General features: G+C 42.9%; 1 protein-coding gene across 23 annotated transcripts in view; it reads left to right on the top strand.

Annotated features, from left to right (window-relative positions):
• The window catches only part of SEC31A (SEC31 homolog A, COPII coat complex component), a 47,408-nt gene that overhangs the window by 5,004 nt on the left and 21,600 nt on the right, over positions 1-20,804 (top strand). For all 23 annotated transcript variants that reach the window (XM_054823641.1, XM_054823632.1, XM_054823631.1 and 20 more), the window contains exons 5-19: positions 150-348; positions 1,642-1,737; positions 3,626-3,766; positions 5,061-5,203; positions 6,208-6,307; positions 7,562-7,723; positions 7,909-8,061; positions 9,468-9,701; positions 10,284-10,358; positions 12,790-12,840; positions 13,625-13,702; positions 16,240-16,309; positions 16,972-17,150; positions 19,064-19,190; positions 20,198-20,343. In XM_054823641.1, coding sequence (XP_054679616.1) covers positions 150-348; positions 1,642-1,737; positions 3,626-3,766; positions 5,061-5,203; positions 6,208-6,307; positions 7,562-7,723; positions 7,909-8,061; positions 9,468-9,701; positions 10,284-10,358; positions 12,790-12,840; positions 13,625-13,702; positions 16,240-16,309; positions 16,972-17,150; positions 19,064-19,190; positions 20,198-20,343 — 1,954 coding nt within the window. The remainder of the gene's footprint in view (positions 1-149; positions 349-1,641; positions 1,738-3,625; positions 3,767-5,060; positions 5,204-6,207; positions 6,308-7,561; positions 7,724-7,908; positions 8,062-9,467; positions 9,702-10,283; positions 10,359-12,789; positions 12,841-13,624; positions 13,703-16,239; positions 16,310-16,971; positions 17,151-19,063; positions 19,191-20,197; positions 20,344-20,804) is intronic.

Here is a 20,804-nt window from a genome sequence, read left to right as displayed (position 1 = left end):
ATTAAGGAGAAATGCAGGCAGTGTTTTTTCTCTGATGTGTCTGCTCTGTCTGTTAGCAGCAGTCTGGAGCCTTTAGATGGGATGAGCAAAATGGGTTGCATCAGTGTATGTGGATGGTTGTAGACTGTGGGAGCCTCTGTGTCTTACAGGTACCACAAGCTGATCTGGGGGCCACATAGCATGACCTCGGGTGAGCAAGTCTCTGGAGTCCTGATTGCTGGGGGTGAAAATGGAAATGTCGTTCTTTACGACCCAGCCAAAATCATAGCTGGAGATGCTGAAGTAATAATTGCCCAGAAAGACAAGCACACGGGACCAGTAAGAGCGCTCGATGTCAACATGTTCCAGGTTGGTTTTCTGCTGTTGTTCTTCCACCTGTTTTAATTTGTAACCTTAAATGTTTCTGTCCCTTTTCCCTTCCCTGAAAGGCATGAACTAAATGATGTTTGACTGTCTGTATTTAGTAGGAAAAACCTGTCCTGTTCCTGGCATTTCAGGATGGGGAATGAAAGAATTTAAGGTTCATTCTTTCCCCTTGTCAGTTTGTCTTCAGTTAAGTGGGTCTTTTTAGCTCAGCTTACATGTAAAATAGAGGTGGTCTTCTGTTGTGTTTTTAGCCAGTCTCCTTTTTTAGCTCCTGAGTACTGTGCCAATGTTGTTCTCATCATGCTCATGTTACCTAAAATCTGATGTCACAGGAATCTTCTTTGATGATTGGGTAGGATCTGTCTTCAAGACCTCCAAGTATTGTTGCTTGGAAAGAGGAGACAGAACAGGAAACATGGCGACATGGCCTCTTTAGCAGAAGAGCTCTCAAAACCAGCAAGCTTTCCTCCATCACTAATGAGCATTTACTTCCTTCTAGATACAGTGGGTTGGTTTTTCCTTGTCCCCACCAGCTGTGTGAGAATTCAGCTGAATTTCTTTCCTAAACAGCACTTCTGTCCCTGCACGCTTGCTTTCAGCAAGGCTGCCCTGTGTTCACTGTGTCCTCTCCAGATCGCTTCCTTTCCCTTTCTGCCTGTTACGAAGTTGATACTTGCTTGTCACCAGCCATGGGATGTGATCAATGGGCACTCGGTGCCCTTGTCTCATGTCACCCTGCCTGGACTTCTGCGTCCCAGATGCAGGATTGCTCTGGATGATTGCGCTCGCTGTGGGCAGGGTGCTGTCCACTGCTGGGGGCACAAATGCCACACTCCTTCCAGTCAGCACTGTGTGTCCTGGTCTGCCCGGAGAAAACCTCTGTCGCAGAGATAGCTGCAGCACTGCTTTCTTGTCTGCCCTCTCCCAGAAGTGACACTGCGTTCCACTTGCCTGTCCATGGCTGTGTCCCTGCAGTCTCCTCATGGGAGTTTGCTGTGCAGTGGAAGAGCACTCCGCAAAATGGGAATTTTGATCTTGGCATGCCAATCTAGTGCAGTGCATGGATTTTTTTTTTTTTAATTAACTCAATCTTGCCTCCAATCTCAAAAAAAAAACCTTGCTTTTTTTCCCTAAGCTGCTCTGTGTGAGCCAAAGGCTACGTCCTGAGCTGATAGGAGAAATTGGCACAGTCTGTGGATCTGATGCCTCCCAGCAGCTAAGACTGTGAAAGCTGATGCTGAAAATACTCTTAACATCTATTAATGTGTCTTACAGACTAATCTAGTGGCTTCTGGTGCTAATGAGTCTGAAATCTATATCTGGGACTTGAACAATTTTGCCACACCAATGACACCAGGAGTGAAGACACAGGTACCAGATTTGTATTTGTCAGAAAAATGCAGAGTGGACTAATGAAAAAATATGCATGTCACTTAAGTTGAAACCTACAATTTTAAAGCTGTCTGCGGGGAGGGAAGCCTTTTGAAGTCTAACTTGGGTAGCAGTTAATTCTAGTTAGCCATGAGCTACATTTCTGGCAATGTTAGGTACAGTCCTTAAGTAGTGGTACAACAGATCTCTGTGTATGAAAATAAAGAAAAACATGTTCCTGCATGTTGTTCTCCAGTGGCTTACCTGAAGGCCAACAAAAATAGACCTTCTATTGGTACTTAATTTTTATAATGTGCTTATTAGACTGTGGAGTTTGAGATATTTTTTTCCTTGTGACATGCCTGTGACTCAAAGCATATGGCAGGAGCCCATGTCGTTAAGGACAGTACTCTCTGAGCGGCAGTGTAGGTAGCTTTCAGTGAACGCTTTTGGAAGGAAGTCAGTTATGACAGTGCTATTTTGCCACACTTTGGGTCTGGCTGTGACATTTTGCCCATATCTATACAAGGGTGACTGGATGCTGCTGTTTTTCTAGCCCCTGGAGTGCAGTTCCCTGACTGTGCTTTTAAGTGCTAGCATGCAGAGGTCTGTCCAATGAGTGGTTTGTTCTGCTTCCCATGCAGCAACCCTGGATGCACAGTCATGTTTATCCACAACAGACCTGCAGTTTTGACTGGCTGTACAAGCAGTTGATTCACGTCTTCATGTGGTGGGATTTTATTTTAAAAAATTGTATTTGGCCAGGGAAAGCTGAAGTATCCCCTTAGTCTTTGAGAAATGTTGCATTTTATCAAGCAACAAGTAATAACCTGACAGACTTAGTTTGTTACACCATTTTTTAAATATCCATAACCATTAGACGTCTTCTAGTCCTTCCTCTGTGTGTTTTACTGCAATGCATGAATGTGAAGGTTGTGAAGGGACAGTTAGGAGGAAGATAAGAAGCAGCTACTGAGAAGTCAGAAGATGAGGCAGTAGGTTTAGCAGTTACCTTCATGGGTTTTAGGAGTGTTTAATTGCTATACATAAGGGCCAGTGTTTAGCCTGTGTCTCTTAAAGAAGATCTATGGGGAAAAGCAATAGCCTTTTGTACTTCGTGCCTTGTGAAGGAGATAAAGAATGGAAGTTGTTTCAATACCTTTAAGTTTCTGTAGCTGTTACAAAATTGCACAAGAAGTTTGTGGTTACTAGAAAATCTGTTTATTACTGTATGATAATTTGGAGACAACAAAGTGAGGAAATAGGATGAGAAGTGATCTTCAGTTTAAAGATTTTGTTTAAACTGTGGGTTTGAATGCTTTGATTAGTCTGTATAGGATTTTATGTCTAATAGTAATTTTTTAGGCTGGGAAATATTTTAGTTCATATGCTTAATGACAGCTGGAAATAATGGTGCAACATGGACTGGATTAACATTGCTTTTAATTCTCAGACTAAAAATAAGGGGGGGGGGGGGAGTGGGTAAAAAAAACCAATAAACCCCACAGAATTCTTCCAGGCAACCTTATTGTTTTTTAAGTCAAAACCTAATAATCCAAGGCAAAAGGGCAGTTCATATACCCAGATATACTTTCATGGAGTAATTTTCTGTTATTGAAGACAGTTGGACAGTTGTGCTTAGTCTTCAAGTGACTAATGTTTCATACTGTAAAGCAGAAAACGCAGATATTACAGAGAATTACTATCAGCTTATAAATTGGGGTTTTCAGGCATTCAACCGTACAGTGCCTGTACATAGGAAACCAAAACACATGCAGTACCTGGGATGAGTCTCCCTGCAGATTTGTCACTTAGCAAGTCCTGAAAATAGCAGGCTTTGAGTCTTCTATTGGAAAGGTTGTGACAGGCTGTTCTCTGTGTGTGACAGCCTCTTGAGGATATCAGCTGCATCGCATGGAACAGGCAAGTCCAGCACATCCTGGCGTCTGCCAGCCCTAGTGGCCGAGCTACCGTGTGGGATCTCAGGAAGAACGAACCTATCATCAAAGTCAGTGACCACAATAACCGGGTGAGTTAGCTCTTGTGTGGCTGCACAGGTGCTTGTGGAGAGGTGTGGAGTGCCTCTTGGCATGTGGGGACAGGCCGTAGCACCCCTTCTTACATGACATAAAGATAGTGGTGTCTGGTCCAGTTTTATACGACATGCTAAATATCTAATGCTTTTTCTTAATCCCTCTGCATATACATAGCCTTTTATCAGCATTTTAAATTAAAATAGGCAGATGCAGATTGAAGCAAGGCACTCAGATTTCCTATTAGAGTAATAAGTTAGTTTGTACAAAACCATTACTGATCTGTTTGGGACAACCACAGAAAGATTGTATTCAGCTAGTCAGAAATGACATGTTTTGTGTGCTGGAGAGATGAGGTTGCAGCTGACGTGCTCTTGGTGAGCACATCTAGTTTTGCAGAGCAGGTGATGTCATTACTTAGTGTTCAGACAGAGGGCTTCCTCCTTGGCATCACAGGTGGGCTGAGCCCTGACAGGACATTGATGGCTGATGGAGCTGGGGCCTGTGCTTCTGCTGATCTGGACATGGAAGTGGGAGCAGGCTGCAGCCGAGCTTGGAGAGGGCAGGGTCTGTGGTGGAGGGTGCCACAGAAGAGTGTTGCCATTGAGCAGGTTACAGGGGACACTGCCTTGTAGTTACAACCACCATGCCTGCTCCTCAGGCAGTATAAATGTAAATAAGAGCCTGTTGAACTTGTGGAGAGTGACATATTTGTATAATTTATATTTTAAATTGAATATTGCTGTAACAAACTCTGAAGATGTAGCAAGAGTTCAAAATGAAATTTACAAATGGGTGCTCCTGAAATAGCTGCTTGGTCATTGCACTCTTATTCTGATAAACCGTGTAACTCTGTTTCATGTATTTGCCTAACATGACAGCAGCACAGTAGGCTGACTTCATGTGATTGTAGTCTGGTGATACATGTTCACATGACAATAACCTCTACCTAATGATGGCTTTTATGAAAATATCAATAAAAATATTAGAGAAAAAGGTTTGTACAGAGGGTTTTATACTGTTCTTATGTTAAAACATAGGATTGTGAACAAGGCAGCACAAAGTCATCTCTTTGAGAGGACCTTGGGAAGCTACCTGTAAGTCTCCTCACCCATGGAAACAAGGAGAGTATCCCAGTCTGAATACAGTCAGAAATAATGCCCACAAACACAGCTGTAAATTCCCTCACAACAGTGTTTTACCATGCATGTAGACGTATTTAGGCTAGTTGTCTTTTGTCCTTTAGTGCTGCTTAGTTATTTTATACTGTGGCGCAACGTTATCCCTCAGATGCACTGCTCAGGCCTGGCATGGCACCCTGATGTTGCTACCCAGATGGTTTTGGCCTCGGAGGATGACAGGTTGCCTGTGATTCAGATGTGGGACCTAAGATTTGCCTCCTCGCCACTTCGTGTTCTGGAAAGCCATGCAAGGTATGAGTCTTATGTAGCCTGCTGCTTTATGGTGTTTGCACTGTTGGTGACTGTGTAGCAGTTTGTACATCTCGCTTGTTGCTCAGTTCTCTGTGAAGGCTCGTTTAGTTGGAGGTGGTGATTCCAGCAGCAGGCAGTGTTATACGGTGGCTTGCTGACAAGCAACCCTGTGCCTTTTTGGGGCATGCCGGTTTGAAAGGAACAGGCCCCAAAATAAATTAAAAAAAAAAAAACAAACCAAAAACCAAAAAACAAAAACCAAACAAAACCCCCAAACATCCTGCTGAAACATTGAAGCTGCTAGTTTGTTTCTATGCCTTTCAAGAAGAGGGAGCTGAAGTGCAAAGAGTTAATAGTAGTTTATTTTGCCTGAATAATGGACTGAAGGTACACCTGGACACATCCTCAACATGTGGACATGCACAGTCTGTCTGCCTCTCGGTCCCCTAAAAGCCTTAAATTTGGGTACAAGGAAAGATTTTGTTAAATTTTCATCCCTCCTCAATTGTTGGTGAAACTTTCCTTATTGCCCAAAACCAGTGCTTGATTTAAGGAGAGAGAACAGCAATAAGTCTGTTGTGGCTTTTACCAGAATTTCTGCCAGTGGTTCTGCTGACTTGAATTTCCTGCTACTAAAAAGAAGCTGACAAACTTCATAGTCACCAACCTTACCTACAGGTTTGCACACTGTATGTTAATGGTACTGCAGGCAAACAAACCATTTTGTTACATTGGTGTCCAGGTTCTCCCGCATGACCGTTGCATTTAATTTTCAGATACAATGGCTGCACCTTTATACCTTTTCATGCAAAAAATGGAAAGCATCTATTTCAATAAATAAAGTGCTGATAACATTAAAATTTTCTCCTCTTGTAATAAGGAGTGGGCAGGGCATTTTGAGGAGGAATTCTCAGCTAGTGTAGAAAGTCAACTTACAAATATGCTTTTTTTATCACCATTTTGCATTTACATTAAACTTTTTTTGCTTGTGACTTTTCACGCAGGGGTATATTGGCCATTGCTTGGAGTATGGCGGATTCAGAGCTGCTACTTAGCTGTGGGAAGGATGCTAAAATTCTCTGCTCCAACCCTAATACAGGCGAGGTATCGTGCTTAAAAAAAAAATCTCTGTTCAGTGGCACATGCAAAGCAGGTGTTGGTGTGCTTGCATTCCTGGGAGCGATGCTTCTGTGGGATGTTTCTCCCTATCCTGTGTACTTGTGTTTGGTATGTGTGCCTTCTGAGCTGCTTCTGGTGGTGCAGGGTTCCTTCCTAGTATTGCCGATATTACATGTTTGTCCGTACTGCTTCTTTCCTGCTAAGTAGTAAGGTCCCTGCTCATAAGGGGTAGAAATGGCCCCACTTAAACTAAGTATTTTCTTCCTGCTCTCTTGATTTGGGCCTGATGTGGCTGGATTACTGTTGCAATTGCCTTTTTCCTTCTGTAAGTGTAAGAACTTTTATCCAGACCAGAAGGATTTTGTAGGTTACTACAATAGAGGCAGATCAGTGAGAGCCACTTGAACATGTTCCTGCTCCACCTTTTGGGCCTGGAGATACATTTTTAAAGGGGATGCAGATCCTTTTTTTCAGACAAGTTGAGTGTTTGCCCCTAGACCATGAGAAGGGCTTCAGGCACACTGGAGGGCTCCTTGCCTCCAGAGGGCAATAATCCTGGAGGACAGAGTGAGAAGTGTTTCTAAAATTCAGATATTGGACCAAAAGTGCAAAGGCTGTGGGATGGTAAATGAGTTATCTGATCTGGATCCTGTGCTGTTAGGAAGGCTTTGCATGTGGATGAATCTTACTACATGTTTTTATTAAAAATAAGAAATAGTCTCCTGGAAGACGGCAAGGCAGTTAGCATTTTGCTGTTTGAGTTTCTCCTAGTTTATGGTTTAATGTCTGCTGCAGTAGTGGGCTTGTCTGTTCCAGGGCAGGAGAGTGCATCTGCCCAGTGTGCAGGTTTTAACTTTTCCACTTTTCCTGTGAAAACAGACTTACTTTGGAGCCTGGACATGTCTCCATGTAGTGTGTAGAGATACTCAGATAAGCTCTGAATGAGCTAGCATGACTATCAGCAGCAGCTCACAGCTTGCAGTGGGACAGCACAGACAAACCCTGCCTACGTCTATTATCCTGTGTGGATTAAACAGAAGATTTAATGGGTGGAGAAGGAAATGAAGTGTGTGGTGTATGATAATCTCCTCTTCAGCAATTGTCAGGGTTTGCCCACTGTTAGTGCGCACAATGATGCGGAGGCTGCTGGGAAGCAAGAATCTCAGGGCAGGCAGGAGTGCTGTTGGATGTGGTGCTTCATAGAAGCCCTGATTTGCTGGACTTGTTTTTGCTGCCCAGGTGCTGTATGAGTTGCCCACGAACACACAGTGGTGCTTTGATATCCAGTGGTGTCCCAGGAATCCTGCTGTCTTGTCTGCAGCTTCATTTGATGGACGAATCACCATTTACTCCATCATGGGAGGCAGCACAGATGGCTTGAGGCAAAAGCAAGTTGACCAGGTATTGAGAAATGTTTGGCTAAGAATATGGACAGAAAGGGGGACAGGAAACATGAGCTTATGGGAAGTGTTCAGTGGCTGTCTGCAGCCTTGCTTGCAAGAGTACCAATCTGGTGCAAATAAATGCTTATGTTTAGTTTATTGGAGTTATGTCACTTTTGCTTTTTTCCCCTTTTGTTATTTAAGCTTTCATCGTCTTTTGGGAACCTCGATCCATTTGGTACAGGACAGCCCCTCCCACCCCTGCAGCTTCCCCAGCAGACTGCCCCTCAGAGTGTCATTTTGCCCCTAAAGAAACCACCCAAATGGATCCGGCGACCTGTGGGAGCGTCATTCTCAGTAAGCATGAGACAAGGCTGGGCATGGTTGGCCAGGTAGGGAGGGAAATAATGGTGCCACCTGCAAAACACTTTAGGAAGAGGGGAGTTCAACGTTGTGCTTCACCTTGGGAGAACTCCTGTTTGTCATCATGGTGGGAGATGATTGCGGCAGCTTCCAGACTGGGCGCTTGGGACAGCGAACCAGCAAAAGCATGACAAAAATTCTTGGGAAAAAGAAATGAGGTGGTGGTGTGTTGACAACAGACATTTGTTTGTTTCTGCTTTGAGATTAGGGCTTTGGTTTTGTGTAGTGCTTGCTTTGGAATAAACATACACAGGGAGGGGGTAACGGGACCAAACTGGGCGAGTATCTGATACTTGAGTGCAGGTCAAAGCTATTATGTAAGTCAGTGCAGTGGAGAATGCTCAGGTTAGCTCTGATCAACGTAGCAGGAGTTGCTGTAGCAAGGCTCCTCCATGGCTGGTTGATTTGCAAAGGAGCCAGGTGAGAGGGTGGCAAGGCCTTGTTTTTTGTGAGAGCAGAGTTGTCTGCTCTTTGGCTCCACCTTTGGCTTATTTTCTAGACCCACAGGCCATTTCTTAGGGATCTCCTGAAGATTTTAGCCTGTCCACTTGAAATGGATTTCTTTGCAATACCACTCAATTTTCAGCATCATATGTCTGGTTATTCACGATCTGATGCCCAAATTACATGCAGTTTTCTCCTATCAAAGAGAAATGATGTTGCCTAGCCACTGACTGATGGTGTTTATTCTGTTATTCATCCTCGTTTTCCAGGAGCCAGCTGTCAGTCTTTTACTTGGCTAGGTTTTGCTTTTTGTAATGCTGACTTTGTAATTTATTGGACTGGCCTGTGTAAATTAACTTAGATCTATATAATGAAATAGTATTATAAGCCCCTACTAATTTTTTTTCTTCTGTTGATTTTACTTCTCTTCAAATGATGACATAACTTACTGCCCATCTTTCAGTAGGCTTTTGACTGATAAACAGCCTGCCAAGAGCAGGGCAGACATCATACTTGAGCATTTATTTAATGATGCATAGGTTACTTTGGTAATTACATTGCAATATTGTGAGATACTCCATTTATGTTGGGCACTGTACAGACTCACAGCTCCAGTTCTCAGTTTCTAGTCAGTCTTTTGCCTGAGGGAAAAAAGGCAAAGGAGTAGCTGTGCTCAAAAATCTTATTAAATGTGCACCCACTTATCCAGCAAGCTCCTTACATGCATAGAAATATGGCGTGGCAGTAAGAAAAACCAACCACAAACCAATGAGTTGGTCAGGAATGTTTGTCAGTTGGACAATAAGCATATATATGCTAGATAAAATCATGTATACATATGTACATACTTTTTCATATATGCTTCAGTGTATAATTGTATTTTTACATACTGCCAGTTTGGAGGCAAGTTGGTTACATTTGAGAATGCCAAGTCTCAGCAGCAGCCAGGTGTTGAGCAGCAGCAGCGTCACCATGTCTACGTGAGCCAGGTTGTTACAGAGAAGGAGTTCCTGGACCGCTCAACCCAGCTGCAGGAGGCTGTGCAGTCCGAAGGCTTTGTCAGCTACTGCCAGAAGAAAATCGACATGGCCCAGGCTGACTTTGAGAAAAACGTGTGGGCCTTCTTAAAGGTAACAGGATAACAGCAGTTCAGGAGTTCCCCGCTGACTTGGAAAGCCAGTGCAGAAATGGTTTCTTCTGCACATTATGGTGTTTTAGCAGAAGAAATGCTGGAAACTAAAAGTGTAGGCTGTGGGAATAGCACCCATAAGCCCTGTCATTGGAGGTGGCCCACCAGAAGAGAGAGGGTCCTTAGGGCAAGGGTTCTTTGTGGGGTCGTGAGAAATCATGGCAGAAGCCAAGGCTTAGGGAAAGGTATCCTGTGTTTTTTCACATCCCCCATCAGTACATCTTTGTACAGGGACCTGGTGAGAAGGGCTAAAGCTTTGGGACAGCTTTAGATTTGCTTTTCACTGCTCACTATGAACATTTTGAGGTTTCTAAGTAAAGTAGCTAAGCAGATTGTTCACCTACAACAACCAGATTGAAGTCTTGCCTACCTGCAAGACCTTCTCAGTTCTCTTTATTACACTCTATCTCCACTAGTCACTAGCTCTCACTGGGTAATTTGTGCCAGTCAAGTAAAAAGCCAATGAGGGAGACAATGAAAAATTGTGAATTGCAATATATTCTTTATTTTTTGTTTTTTAAAGGTAAACTTTGAAGAAGATTCACGTGTTAAATACCTTGAGCTCTTGGGATACAAGAAAGATGATCTGAGGAAGAAGGTAAATGTGCCTGCAAGCTGTGCTTGTGTTAAATGCTTTACTGATGGATGTATCTGCAGAGTACAGCCTAAAATGTTGATGATGCCATGTATGATTGAAGTACTCATTTACCAGTAGGACTGGAAGAGCAATTATCAGTATCCACAGGCTATTCAATACAATAAACATTTTTATACGTTATTTTCAGTGTGTTTCCCAGCAGATAGTATTTGTCAGTGCTGCAGCTCTCCTAATAGCCATAACACAGCTGTTACCCATGGTGCTGCAGCCTGCTTAAACATGGCTGACTCATATAGTTGTGTTATTTAAGGAGTTCCTTTGTTCTAAAGGACACTAGAAATCTTCCCCTGCTCTTTAAATTTTGTCTAGATAAACAACTCATGAGTAACTTCAGAATTCTTACAGCAAGCAGTTTGTTTTGTTGGGTTTTATTATTAGCTATGTCATCTTCTTGCAATATGGATGTTCAATGAAAACTTCGAAGCAGGCAGCAGACTTCAGAGGTGTGTCTGCATCTGACTGTCCAGTGTTGACCTGAAATTCTCACCCATCAAGAAGCTTTGATATTTGTTGGTTCAAGCTATTCATGTAACTTACGTGACATCCTTCTATTGTAGCATCATGGAATCTGATCTGGTTTTAGGCTTTCTGGTTGAAGAACATATAAGCAGTCTTCAGGGCTTTATTGACTGTCTTGGGAAGCCTAGAATAGTCCTCTCTTTGTGCGGGATGCCATTCACTTTTACCAAAAAAAAAAAAAAAAAAAAAAAAGAAAAAATCAAACCTACTTATATTTGGAAAGGCAAGATTTGGATTACCAGGAAGCAACTTGCATATCTTAAGTATACAGCTTTCTTCAAAGTTGGAAGATTCTTATCTCAATATTATAGGGGGATACCTGCTGTGCATTTTGGCTCTTTGTTGCTTTCAGTGCTGTACCCAGGAACTGTTTAGTATTTCTTCAGTTCTGATTCAGTGGGTTTGAATGTTTGGCTCATTTTCATTGTATTAAACTAACGGTTTTATTTTCATAGGGTAGCTCCACAAAAATGTCATTACAGTTATGAATTAAAAGGCCCCCAGGGCAAACTTATGATTACAGAAAAAATTATGGCTTTGCTAACAGTCCGTCCTCAGGTTCTAAATGTTTGTTATATGAGTCAAAGGCAAGCACAGCAAGCGAAATCCTGTTTTTGAAAAGCAGATCTCAATTAGAATATCCAGTTGATACTTAGTAGTGGTCCTGTGGAGCAGCCTCATGCAGACTGGAGCCCATTGTTGCTGTTGCTCTGGGTTTGATATGCCTGTGCATGGGGAGAAGCTGGGAAAACGGATGTAGCTGAATTCAGTGGCCTGAAATGCTGGGCCTACTCCATTATTTCAGTATTTGAAGAATAGGTGAGGGGAGCTGCAAGGCCATGTTTTCATGTAGCTGTTTCTCAACAAAGCATTCAACATTGAAGTTGAATCCATGTTCTGTAGTGTCAAGAAACAATACAGGACAGCTTGTCTGAAAATTTGTGATACCCAGATGATAAACGCACTAAATCACAACTTGTTTTTCATGTTACTGGTAGGGTAAGGAAAGTAAAAAAAAAAAAAAAAAAAAAGTCACAGATTTCAGCTTCTTGGAATAAGCTGTTAAGAACATGGTGTTTTGGTTTTTATCTTCTTAAAACCTGTGATTCTCATATGCAAGTCAAGTCCTGGATTTCTCCTTTCTATTGTAAACTAATGATTAAAAAAGAAAGAGAAAAATAACTCAGCAATATGAGCTCAGCTTTTTGTGAAAACCAGCCTACAAAGGTAAAATAAGGCCTGCAGTGATAAAAGCAGTAGATAACATTAGCAGTATTAGGAAACCCAGGCTCCCAGATGCTGAACTAGTATTTTTTTTCTGCATGTATTCTAAAATCTACACATTAAATTTGTGTTTGAGGGTCATAATTGAATCTGGAGTCATGATTTGCTTTGCAAAGCAGTAGAAGCTGGGCATTTTAACTCTTCTGTACCTTAGAAAATCCTAGCCCACAGCCATGTGCCTGCTGTGCTTGAAACCACAGCTTCTGTACAGGCTTCCTGCTCCATAAGGATTGTCACCACTTCATTTTCCCTAACCAGTGCAGACAGAGGGTTTTGTCCTTCATGCTCTGATACTATTTTTATTACTGTGGTTTCCAGCAGGTCTAGTGAGGTTTGAGGCCCTTGAGTTAACAGTTAAAGGTTTAAAGGCATAAAGCAGCTGTTGTTTGCATCAGAGTGGGGTGCAGGGGGCTTAGCAATAAATCCATCGCCAGGCTGGGAAAGGAAATGGCTTTAGTTTCATTTAAGTGTTCTGCAAGTAACATATTAGCCACATGTGCCAGTTTTGCAATCTGAGAGGTCTGCCTCTTTAAAATAAAAGGGCACTTAAATCTTGGTTGTTTTCTAGATTACATCCACTCTGAATAAAGAGGGTCTCGCAGATGGTGACTTGGGAGAGGTAAGCGAACACATGTGTACAACTCTGTTTAGTTTTATAATGACATGGTAATGTGCAAAGTAAGAATAATTCTTCTTTCTGCTTGGTAGCTGTCCTAAAGTCAGTCACAAATAACCCAGCATATGACAAGTTCCTACATGAAGGTACTTTTTTAAAAAAAAACCACAACCACTGCTTTCCCCCCACTTTCCCAATTAAGGGCTCTCAGTCACAGGTTTTAGTTCAGGGTCTCAGTGATGTCCCTCCACCTTTCCTTTTTGCTGCCTGTGACTTGCCCACTGTGATACTTTGTGCTGCCTGTGGGGTAGGGCAGAGCCTTGCTGCCTGGTAGCTGTTTTCAAGAGCAGTGCCTTTCCCAGTCTTTAAAAAAAGCAGGACTGAGAGTGTGATCCTGTAACACTTCCCTGCAGTGATAAATCGGTTCAGGCGTTGCCTGTAGTAATTGCAATGGCCTGAGTCTACAACAGGGGGACTGCATTGCTTTTGTGCTGTAGACATTTCAGATGTCATCTGTAGTTGCCTAATGGGGAAGAAAAGTTTTGCTGCATGTTTTCAGACAGTTAAGATGAAAATAGCACAAGGTACTGTGTAATAAAAAAGAGCAAGGAAATGGAGGGCCTCTACTTTATTTGTTATACTCAAGCATATGTTGCCAGTGCATTTCTGTCATTTGCGGTCTGGTTCTGGCTTTTGTTAGTGGGAAGGTGGCTATATTCTGCAGTGTGAAGTATCTCTTCCTCTTTTGCTGTGTTTTTTTTTTTATGGCATCTTCTCTCTGCTGAAGGTTCCTGCAGAATCTGATGAATCTGTGCTGAACGAGGGGGACGAAGGCCAGGCTACAGAGGAGCAGTTCTTGGAGGAGGTATCTGTTGCCCTCTAGACTAACCCTGTTGACCTCCTGTGTATTTACATTGTTACTATTAAGAGCATTTTATTTTGTTGGCTTTTCCGGGTGCTGAGGATATATGGAAATACAAGAAGTTATTTAGAATGAGTATAATGTGGGGTCTTGTGAAGTTGCTTGAGACTTTCTCATAAGCCTCGGACACCATGTGAATAGATTTTGGTGGCAATGAGGAGCAACCTCGTTTTGTAACAGTCCAGTTGGCACCAGACTGAAGGACTTTATTCTGCCATAACTTTCACTCTGACATTTCCCTAACATGTACTAAATGATCTGCTGCAACAACTGTCGTGCATTCTTTTTTTTCCTTCCCCCTCCTCCCTTTCCTCATTCCTTTCTTCCCTCCTGGTTGATTTTTACCAAGCTGTCAGATTGTTACTGCCCTGTTTCTAGGTATAACCCTTTGCAGAGATGCAGCTGTGGTGCTGGAGGAGGGGGGAATGTTTATCTGCATTGCTCCCACCAGCAGCACAGTGCCATCCATCCCCTTTGCACCTGAGCAGCAAGTAGCTTTGGTAGCTAGCTGCAGTAGGAACATCTGCTGCAACAGTTCAGCCAGGCTTATCACAGGCAGTTTGTAGTTCACCGTATCTGCCTCTGGGATCCTACAGCTTTTGTTCATTTCTGTCCATTTGAGCAGCATTATTTTCAGCCCTGTGTTTTAAATATGGGGACAGGTCTATAATTAGAACTAAGGACCCAGCCTCTGCCATGTGAGGTTCATAGCACTGGAAATACAAGTATTGCTGTGCGAACAGGCCAGCTTCATTCTCCCCTGTTCCCCCAGTATCCCTTTTGGGTTAAAATTTGAGCCGTTAGCCCAAAACTACCTATGTTCCCTGTGCTTGGTGCCTGTCTGCAGTTGTCTGTGAAGATGAGGATGGTGGTTTATGGCTCATGCATGTTGGAGTGGTGCACTTGTTGACTCCATATAACAGCCTGTTAAGGACACCAAAACAGAGTGCTCTCCTTAGGTTAGGTGTTTGATTGTGAATTCATTAGACCCTGTAGTGGCAGACACATGTATCTGACTGCATAAGGATTTTTCTGTATACAATCATGAAGATATTAGATGTCTCATAACAAATATCTTTTTCAGGAGAGAATTCGTAGCCAAATGTGACCTTAGCCTACCAACATGTGTAGTAAATATTTGTGAGATTGGCCTGAAGCCACTGATGATGCATTGGGGAGTGCTGTCGCATACATAAAGTAACTGGATGGGCACATTATTCCTGTGATAGTCACAACATGCTCTCAGCTGATACCAAACACGCATCACGCGTTATCTGACAGCAAAATAATGTCAGATGCTACCTCCTTTCATGAGCCAAACATAAAGCTTGTTTCAAACTTACCTCCCCATCCCAAATGCCTGTTCTTGTTTGACTGTGTACTTGTTTGTACGCTGAAGTACAGTTTCACTGATCAACGTATAAGCAGGGTGTTCCCAGCAGACTCTTGAAATCCCACTGCATGTACTAGCACACTGGCTTATGACAGAGGACCCAGTTTGTGGAACAATTTCTGTCCTCTTCTTAGGCTGTGCTGCGAAAAATGATGGTGGAGAGAGATTTCTCTCTTGGTATTATTTTTTTATTATTGAAAGGTGGAGGATTTTTTGGGTTTTGTTTTTTTTAAATTCCCAAATCCAAGTACTTGCAGGAAATGCTCTGTATCTTAATTCCTGGGGGCGTTTTATAAAAAAGCATCTTCTGTCTGCTGATCACTCCTGTACTGAGTGCAAAGTGCTTAAGTTTATGTGGACCATGCTGGACTTCTGTGTTGAAAATTAAATATGTTCATGTGTTCTACTTAAACTTGGTTGTATGCCTAGTGCAGGGTGTTTCAAGGATGAGCTTGAAAGTCAGAGTGGAGCAAAGTGAAACACAGGTAGCATTATGGTAGACTGTTCTTAGTAGGAGTTGAAGTTGAAAGAGGAGGGAAGGGAAAACGTTTCTGATTTTTGTGGTTTTGGCTGCTGCTCTGCTTTGAGGGGGGTGCTGCGTATGCGGGCACAGACGCGCATATGCAAGTCAGTACCCAGGATCCAGGTGTCTGGTTGCTGGTATTTGTGATCTCTAGGGATGCACACTTGTGCTTTGTCTTCCCCGATGTTTAGAAATTTAGGGCTTCCAGTGTTTTTTCCCTTTGGCATCCATTTTAAAAAATGGTCCACTCTGATCTCTCAGAACATTGATTTTATAATGTTGTGTTTACATGCACTGAAGGTCCTTTGATAAGCCCTGGCCTTTCTCACTGTGCTTAGGAGATGCTTTGTGCAGGCACCAGGGGAAGTTGTTATTGTGTGCTGAAGCAGTGTTCTAACAAATGACAGGGGTACTCCTCCCTTCTAAGTTAATGATCTCTTAGGTGACTGGTAGTCTGAAGGTCTATCTTTAACTTGTAGTGCAAGAGCGATATTTTTTTTAAGTGTGCATGTATATTCCAAGTGCTTACATAATCTCAAAAATTACACTTTTCCTTTCTCTTAGAGGGCGAAGGAACAAGACACTGAAGATTTGGGATCTGCAAAGAAGACATTTAACATCTCTGTTAGTGGAGGTAAAAAACCCCCTTGATCTTGATGTCATTGTATCTGCTGTTATTTATAAATATTGATGTTGATGCTGGCATTCCAGTCAGAAGGCAATTTCTGCACAGATTGTGAAGGATTAATCATGACTTGCCTCTAACTCCATTAACTTCACAGCAGTCTCAAGGCATTTGGAAGTACAGCTTCTGTAGGTTCTTTAGGGAAGGAAAGGAAGTATATAGCACTCATATACCCCACAGCTGAAATGCAGCTACTCTGAGTGATTTCTGTTATAAAAGAGCACACACCTGATCAGGCATGAAGTGTTAATGTTACTGTTTGTACAGAAACTCCCAGGGGATTTTGAATAACACAGAAGCCACTGACCCCTGTCTTGGTTTGACTTTCTGGCACTGTATGCAGGGTAGTTGTTTCAGAGGTCATTTAGACCTCTAGCATCTTGCTCTGCAGCAAGGTAAGTGATGCTTGACAGTGCCCCACCTAATATGGCTGTGACTATAGTGTGTTTGAGACTCGAGATGAACTTAGGCATCCCTGTAAGTACCTGCCTGGAGCAGGCTAGTTTGCAGAGAACATTGCACAGTGTTATACAGTTGGACAGAATCACTTGCTGTTGTATATTTAAGTGACTTTTGTGCTATCATTTGAAAATGCATTCCTCTTGTTGCAGATGTGGACGGTTTGATTACCCAGGCTTTGCTGATGGGTAACTTTGAGAGCGCAGTAGATCTCTGCTTGCATGATAACCGCATGGCTGACGCCATTATCTTGGCCATCGCAGGCGGACAAGAGCTGCTTTCTAGGACACAGGAAAAGTACTTTGCTAAGATGCAGAGCAAAATTACCAGGGTATGTTTTTTCGCTTAAGAAACAACATGCATGTAGGCAACTTACTTTTTCACCTTAAAAGTTTTCCTGCTCTTTCATAGGTTTACTTCTGTGAGAAGCTAAGAAGTATTCAAGTCATCCACGAGATCTTAGAGCAAAAGGATTTCTGTTATTCTTTTTTAATGCATTGATAAGGAGAGAAGAGGCATGCTATGTGGATATCAATACACAAGAAGAGTATTCTTTACCTTGTCTTCAGTGTCTCTGAGTTGCATATACACTAGTAGATTCTCACTGATAAATATCTCAAGCAGCAAACATTTCAGTCTGTTATCTTGTCACATTTTTCAAGGGTCACACATGACCTATACTCAGTGCCAGCAGCATTATGTTGATTTCTGCCTGTGGTCAGTCTTAACAGATTTTGCTGATGCTTCATTTCACTGCATGCACAGAAGAGAGCTAAGTATGCCCAGGGTAGATCAATCACCTTTTGTCTAGGAGACAGTGTGTTATGACCAGCTGGTTATTATTCTTTTCAGCTTTTTGCGGTGCTAGGGATTGCTGATGCTGCTCGTTCAAATCTTTCTTCTTTACTAGTGACATGAGAAAGTAGCAACAGGAGGATGAAACAGGAGAAGTGGCCTTAAAACAGCCCAGGGCAGTTGGTTCAGCAGGGATGGCTGCTTTTAGAGGAGGGGAGAAAGTTGCTTATGGTCACTTTTTATCAGTCTATTGTCAAAGGAGGGTGTTTTATACAGTAGCAGAAGGCAGCCTATAAAATAGGCATGTGCTTAAGTGCTTTCCTGGAGCAGGGCTGAAGGCTGCAAAGCACAGTCCATTGGGGAGTTAAGGCAGTACCACAGGCTAGGATCTGTAAGTGGGATTTTGCTGGTCATCGCCTGCAATCCAGTTTGAGATAGGAACAATTTGCATTTCTAGTACTGGACAAATGAAAAGAGGGAAAACTTCAAGTATTAAGACTGCAGGATTTCTTCCCCCACCCCCAGCTCCTTTCATGCATCTGGCCTAATAAGAGGAAGGAAAATTTTGTAGTGTATGGGAAATTTCTTCACTGCAGTTCATCCTTTGGGAAAAGATATTTTTATGGAGACCTGACCAGTTGCCTGTGCTAACGAGTGTGGACCTTGTAGTTAGGACCTTGCATTTGTTGTTCAGGTGTGGTTTGGTTTTTTTCTTTTCTGGTCCCAGACTGCACACTTACTGCTTGCTCAGCTGTTTCTGAGCTTGAAGTCTTGGCATGACAAGGGCTTTGTTCACTGAATAGCAGCACAGCTGCCAAGTCTGGCTTTTGTCTGAAGCACAAGAACTGGAGGCAGAGTTTGAGACGGAAGAAACTGGAATTTCATTCTGAGGGGTTGTGGACAGGCAGACTGTGTGTGTGGGTGTAGGATAGGGGGACTGCAGCCAGCTCAGGTTGATATTGCTGCCAACTTACTTCTTCCTTTGACCAGCCTTTTCAGCTACCCCTCACTGGTCAGTCTGAGGCCAAGAGCTTAAAGCTGAATGAACAGTTTGATGAACAAAAATTCATATCCCTTGCTGGGCATTGTGTAGAAGATTTACAGCTAAATACTTAGTTTTCAGCACTGTTTTTGCAGACAAAGATAGCATACCATCTGCAGCAATCTCAGCTTGTGGAGATTTGTGCATTCTTTTCTTGTGCATTTTGTAGCAAGAATGTTTGGCCTGTGTTATCTGACCTTGTTTTGTGATTTTTTTTTTTTTTCACTGAACTACTTTTGAAGTAAAATGTACTCTTGTGCAGCTGTTGAATTGCAGTGCAATATCTGCTGTGATCCTGGATATGGTGTGGATGAGTACACTTGAATAGATGCAAATCATACTGTATCATAAAAAACAAAGGAAATCCTATCAAGATCTTAACTGTTGTCTTTCTCCTTCTGGTTTAGCTCATCACTGCAGTGGTAACAAAGAACTGGAAAGAGATTGTGCAGTCTTGTGATCTGCAGAATTGGAGAGAGGCTTTGGCTGCTGTGCTCACTTACGCCAGGCCAGATGAGTTTGCAGCCCTTTGTGGTAAGAACACTTTACAAACTGCATGTCATTTATTCCACTTATAGCAAAACTACACTCTGCCATGGTTGTTCTCCTTCCAGTAAACTACTGTAATGCCTTGCTAGCTGCTTTGATGGATAATATAGTTCTTTGGTCCTGTTGCAGAGGAGGAGAGGAACCTCTGGGGTGCTGTGTTCTCACTATGTTCTCTGATTTTTCTGGGCACAGAACCCAGACCTTCGTGAGCACCTGTGTCCTGGCATTGCTGGTCTCTTACCGTTTCCACATGGGTAATGGTGATATTGATGTGACAGGTGTCTCAGCCAAGGGACCAGTGTCCTGGAGTGTTTGTGTGTGGGACACAAGTGGAAGTATTTCAGGGAAACATCCCTGTTCCTTCCCAAAAGCAATTTTAACTTCTTGGAAGGAGCCCTCTTTCACAGGCAGCGAGCATGTCTGCCCTCCTGTGTGCTACATGGCAGACAGTTGGCTCAGTTTTACCCATAGGGCAATTATATTGCCAATAGCTGTGTGCCTGACACCCCTGTGCCCCTCAGACACCAGCCACAGTGTCTAGGGGGTTGTATGACTCACTTTAGCACATGTCGGTCCAGAGCAGTATCATGGCTTTGCTGATCAGTTCCTTGACCAGTTGCATACTCGGGTCATGCTCCTAAAACAAGAGACTGCAAAAAGTGGGTGACAGAGGGGAGAATTATACCCTGGCCTCTTGTCCTTTGTCGTGTTGGCAGATAAGCCTGTCTCGTCTGACATGTCTCAAGCTTGCAGGCATTTGACAAGTCCTTGCTTCCATAACATAAACTGTCTCTGAAGTGCCCTGGGCTCTCATGAGATTATCTGCGCTGGACACCAGAGTATGTCCTTACCAATGCAGCCCAGAGGCAATATCCCTTTTCACTGTGCTCAGCAGAGACACAGCAGGCATTGCAGGCTTCCCCAGCCTCAGCAGTGATGGAGGGATCACCAGTGTGATTCACCAGCATCTTCTATGTTCATATTTTTCCTAGATCTTCTGGGTAACAGGCTGGAGAGTGAGGGGGACAGCCTTCTGCAGACACAGGCTTGTCTCTGTTACATTTGTGCCGGCAACGTGGAAAAACTTGTTGCTTGTTGGACCAAAGCTCAGGATGGAAACAGCCCCTTGTCCCTTCAGGTTGGTAATAGTGTTAAGAAAGATGTAGGAAGTAACACATTGCAATTATTTGGCTCTTAAATCAAATGATCCAGTGTAGAGCTTTGATGCTGTCCAATAGCTGTATGTGTCTCAGGATGTGAGCCTTTTTCTTCTGGAACGGGTGACTTTTGTAGAAATAACACATAAATATCATACTGGAAAATGTGTTGTGAAGCAGGATGGCCCTCATGTCTGCTCTGTTCTTTGGGTAGTTGTGCTAGTATGTTTTTTGTGTAAAAAGGTAGTTGTAGGGCTCAGAGTGTTTTGGTAAAGGGGCTTTGAATGCTTGCATCTTTTGCAATAGGGGAATACTTGGACATTTTTACTTTTGGAAGAGATGGCTTGGATGTTCAGGGGAAGAAATCTTAGTAAACTAGAGTTAAATCTGTAGAGAAAACTGTAGGAAGGCTCTCTTGAGAGTTTTCTCTAGGGCATTGCAC

This window comes from Grus americana, chromosome 4 (assembly GCF_028858705.1).
Source record: "Grus americana isolate bGruAme1 chromosome 4, bGruAme1.mat, whole genome shotgun sequence".
Classification (NCBI taxonomy): domain Eukaryota; kingdom Metazoa; phylum Chordata; class Aves; order Gruiformes; family Gruidae; genus Grus; species Grus americana.
The sequence above is the reverse complement of the archived record's forward strand: the minus strand, read 5'-3'. Positions and strand labels throughout refer to the sequence as shown.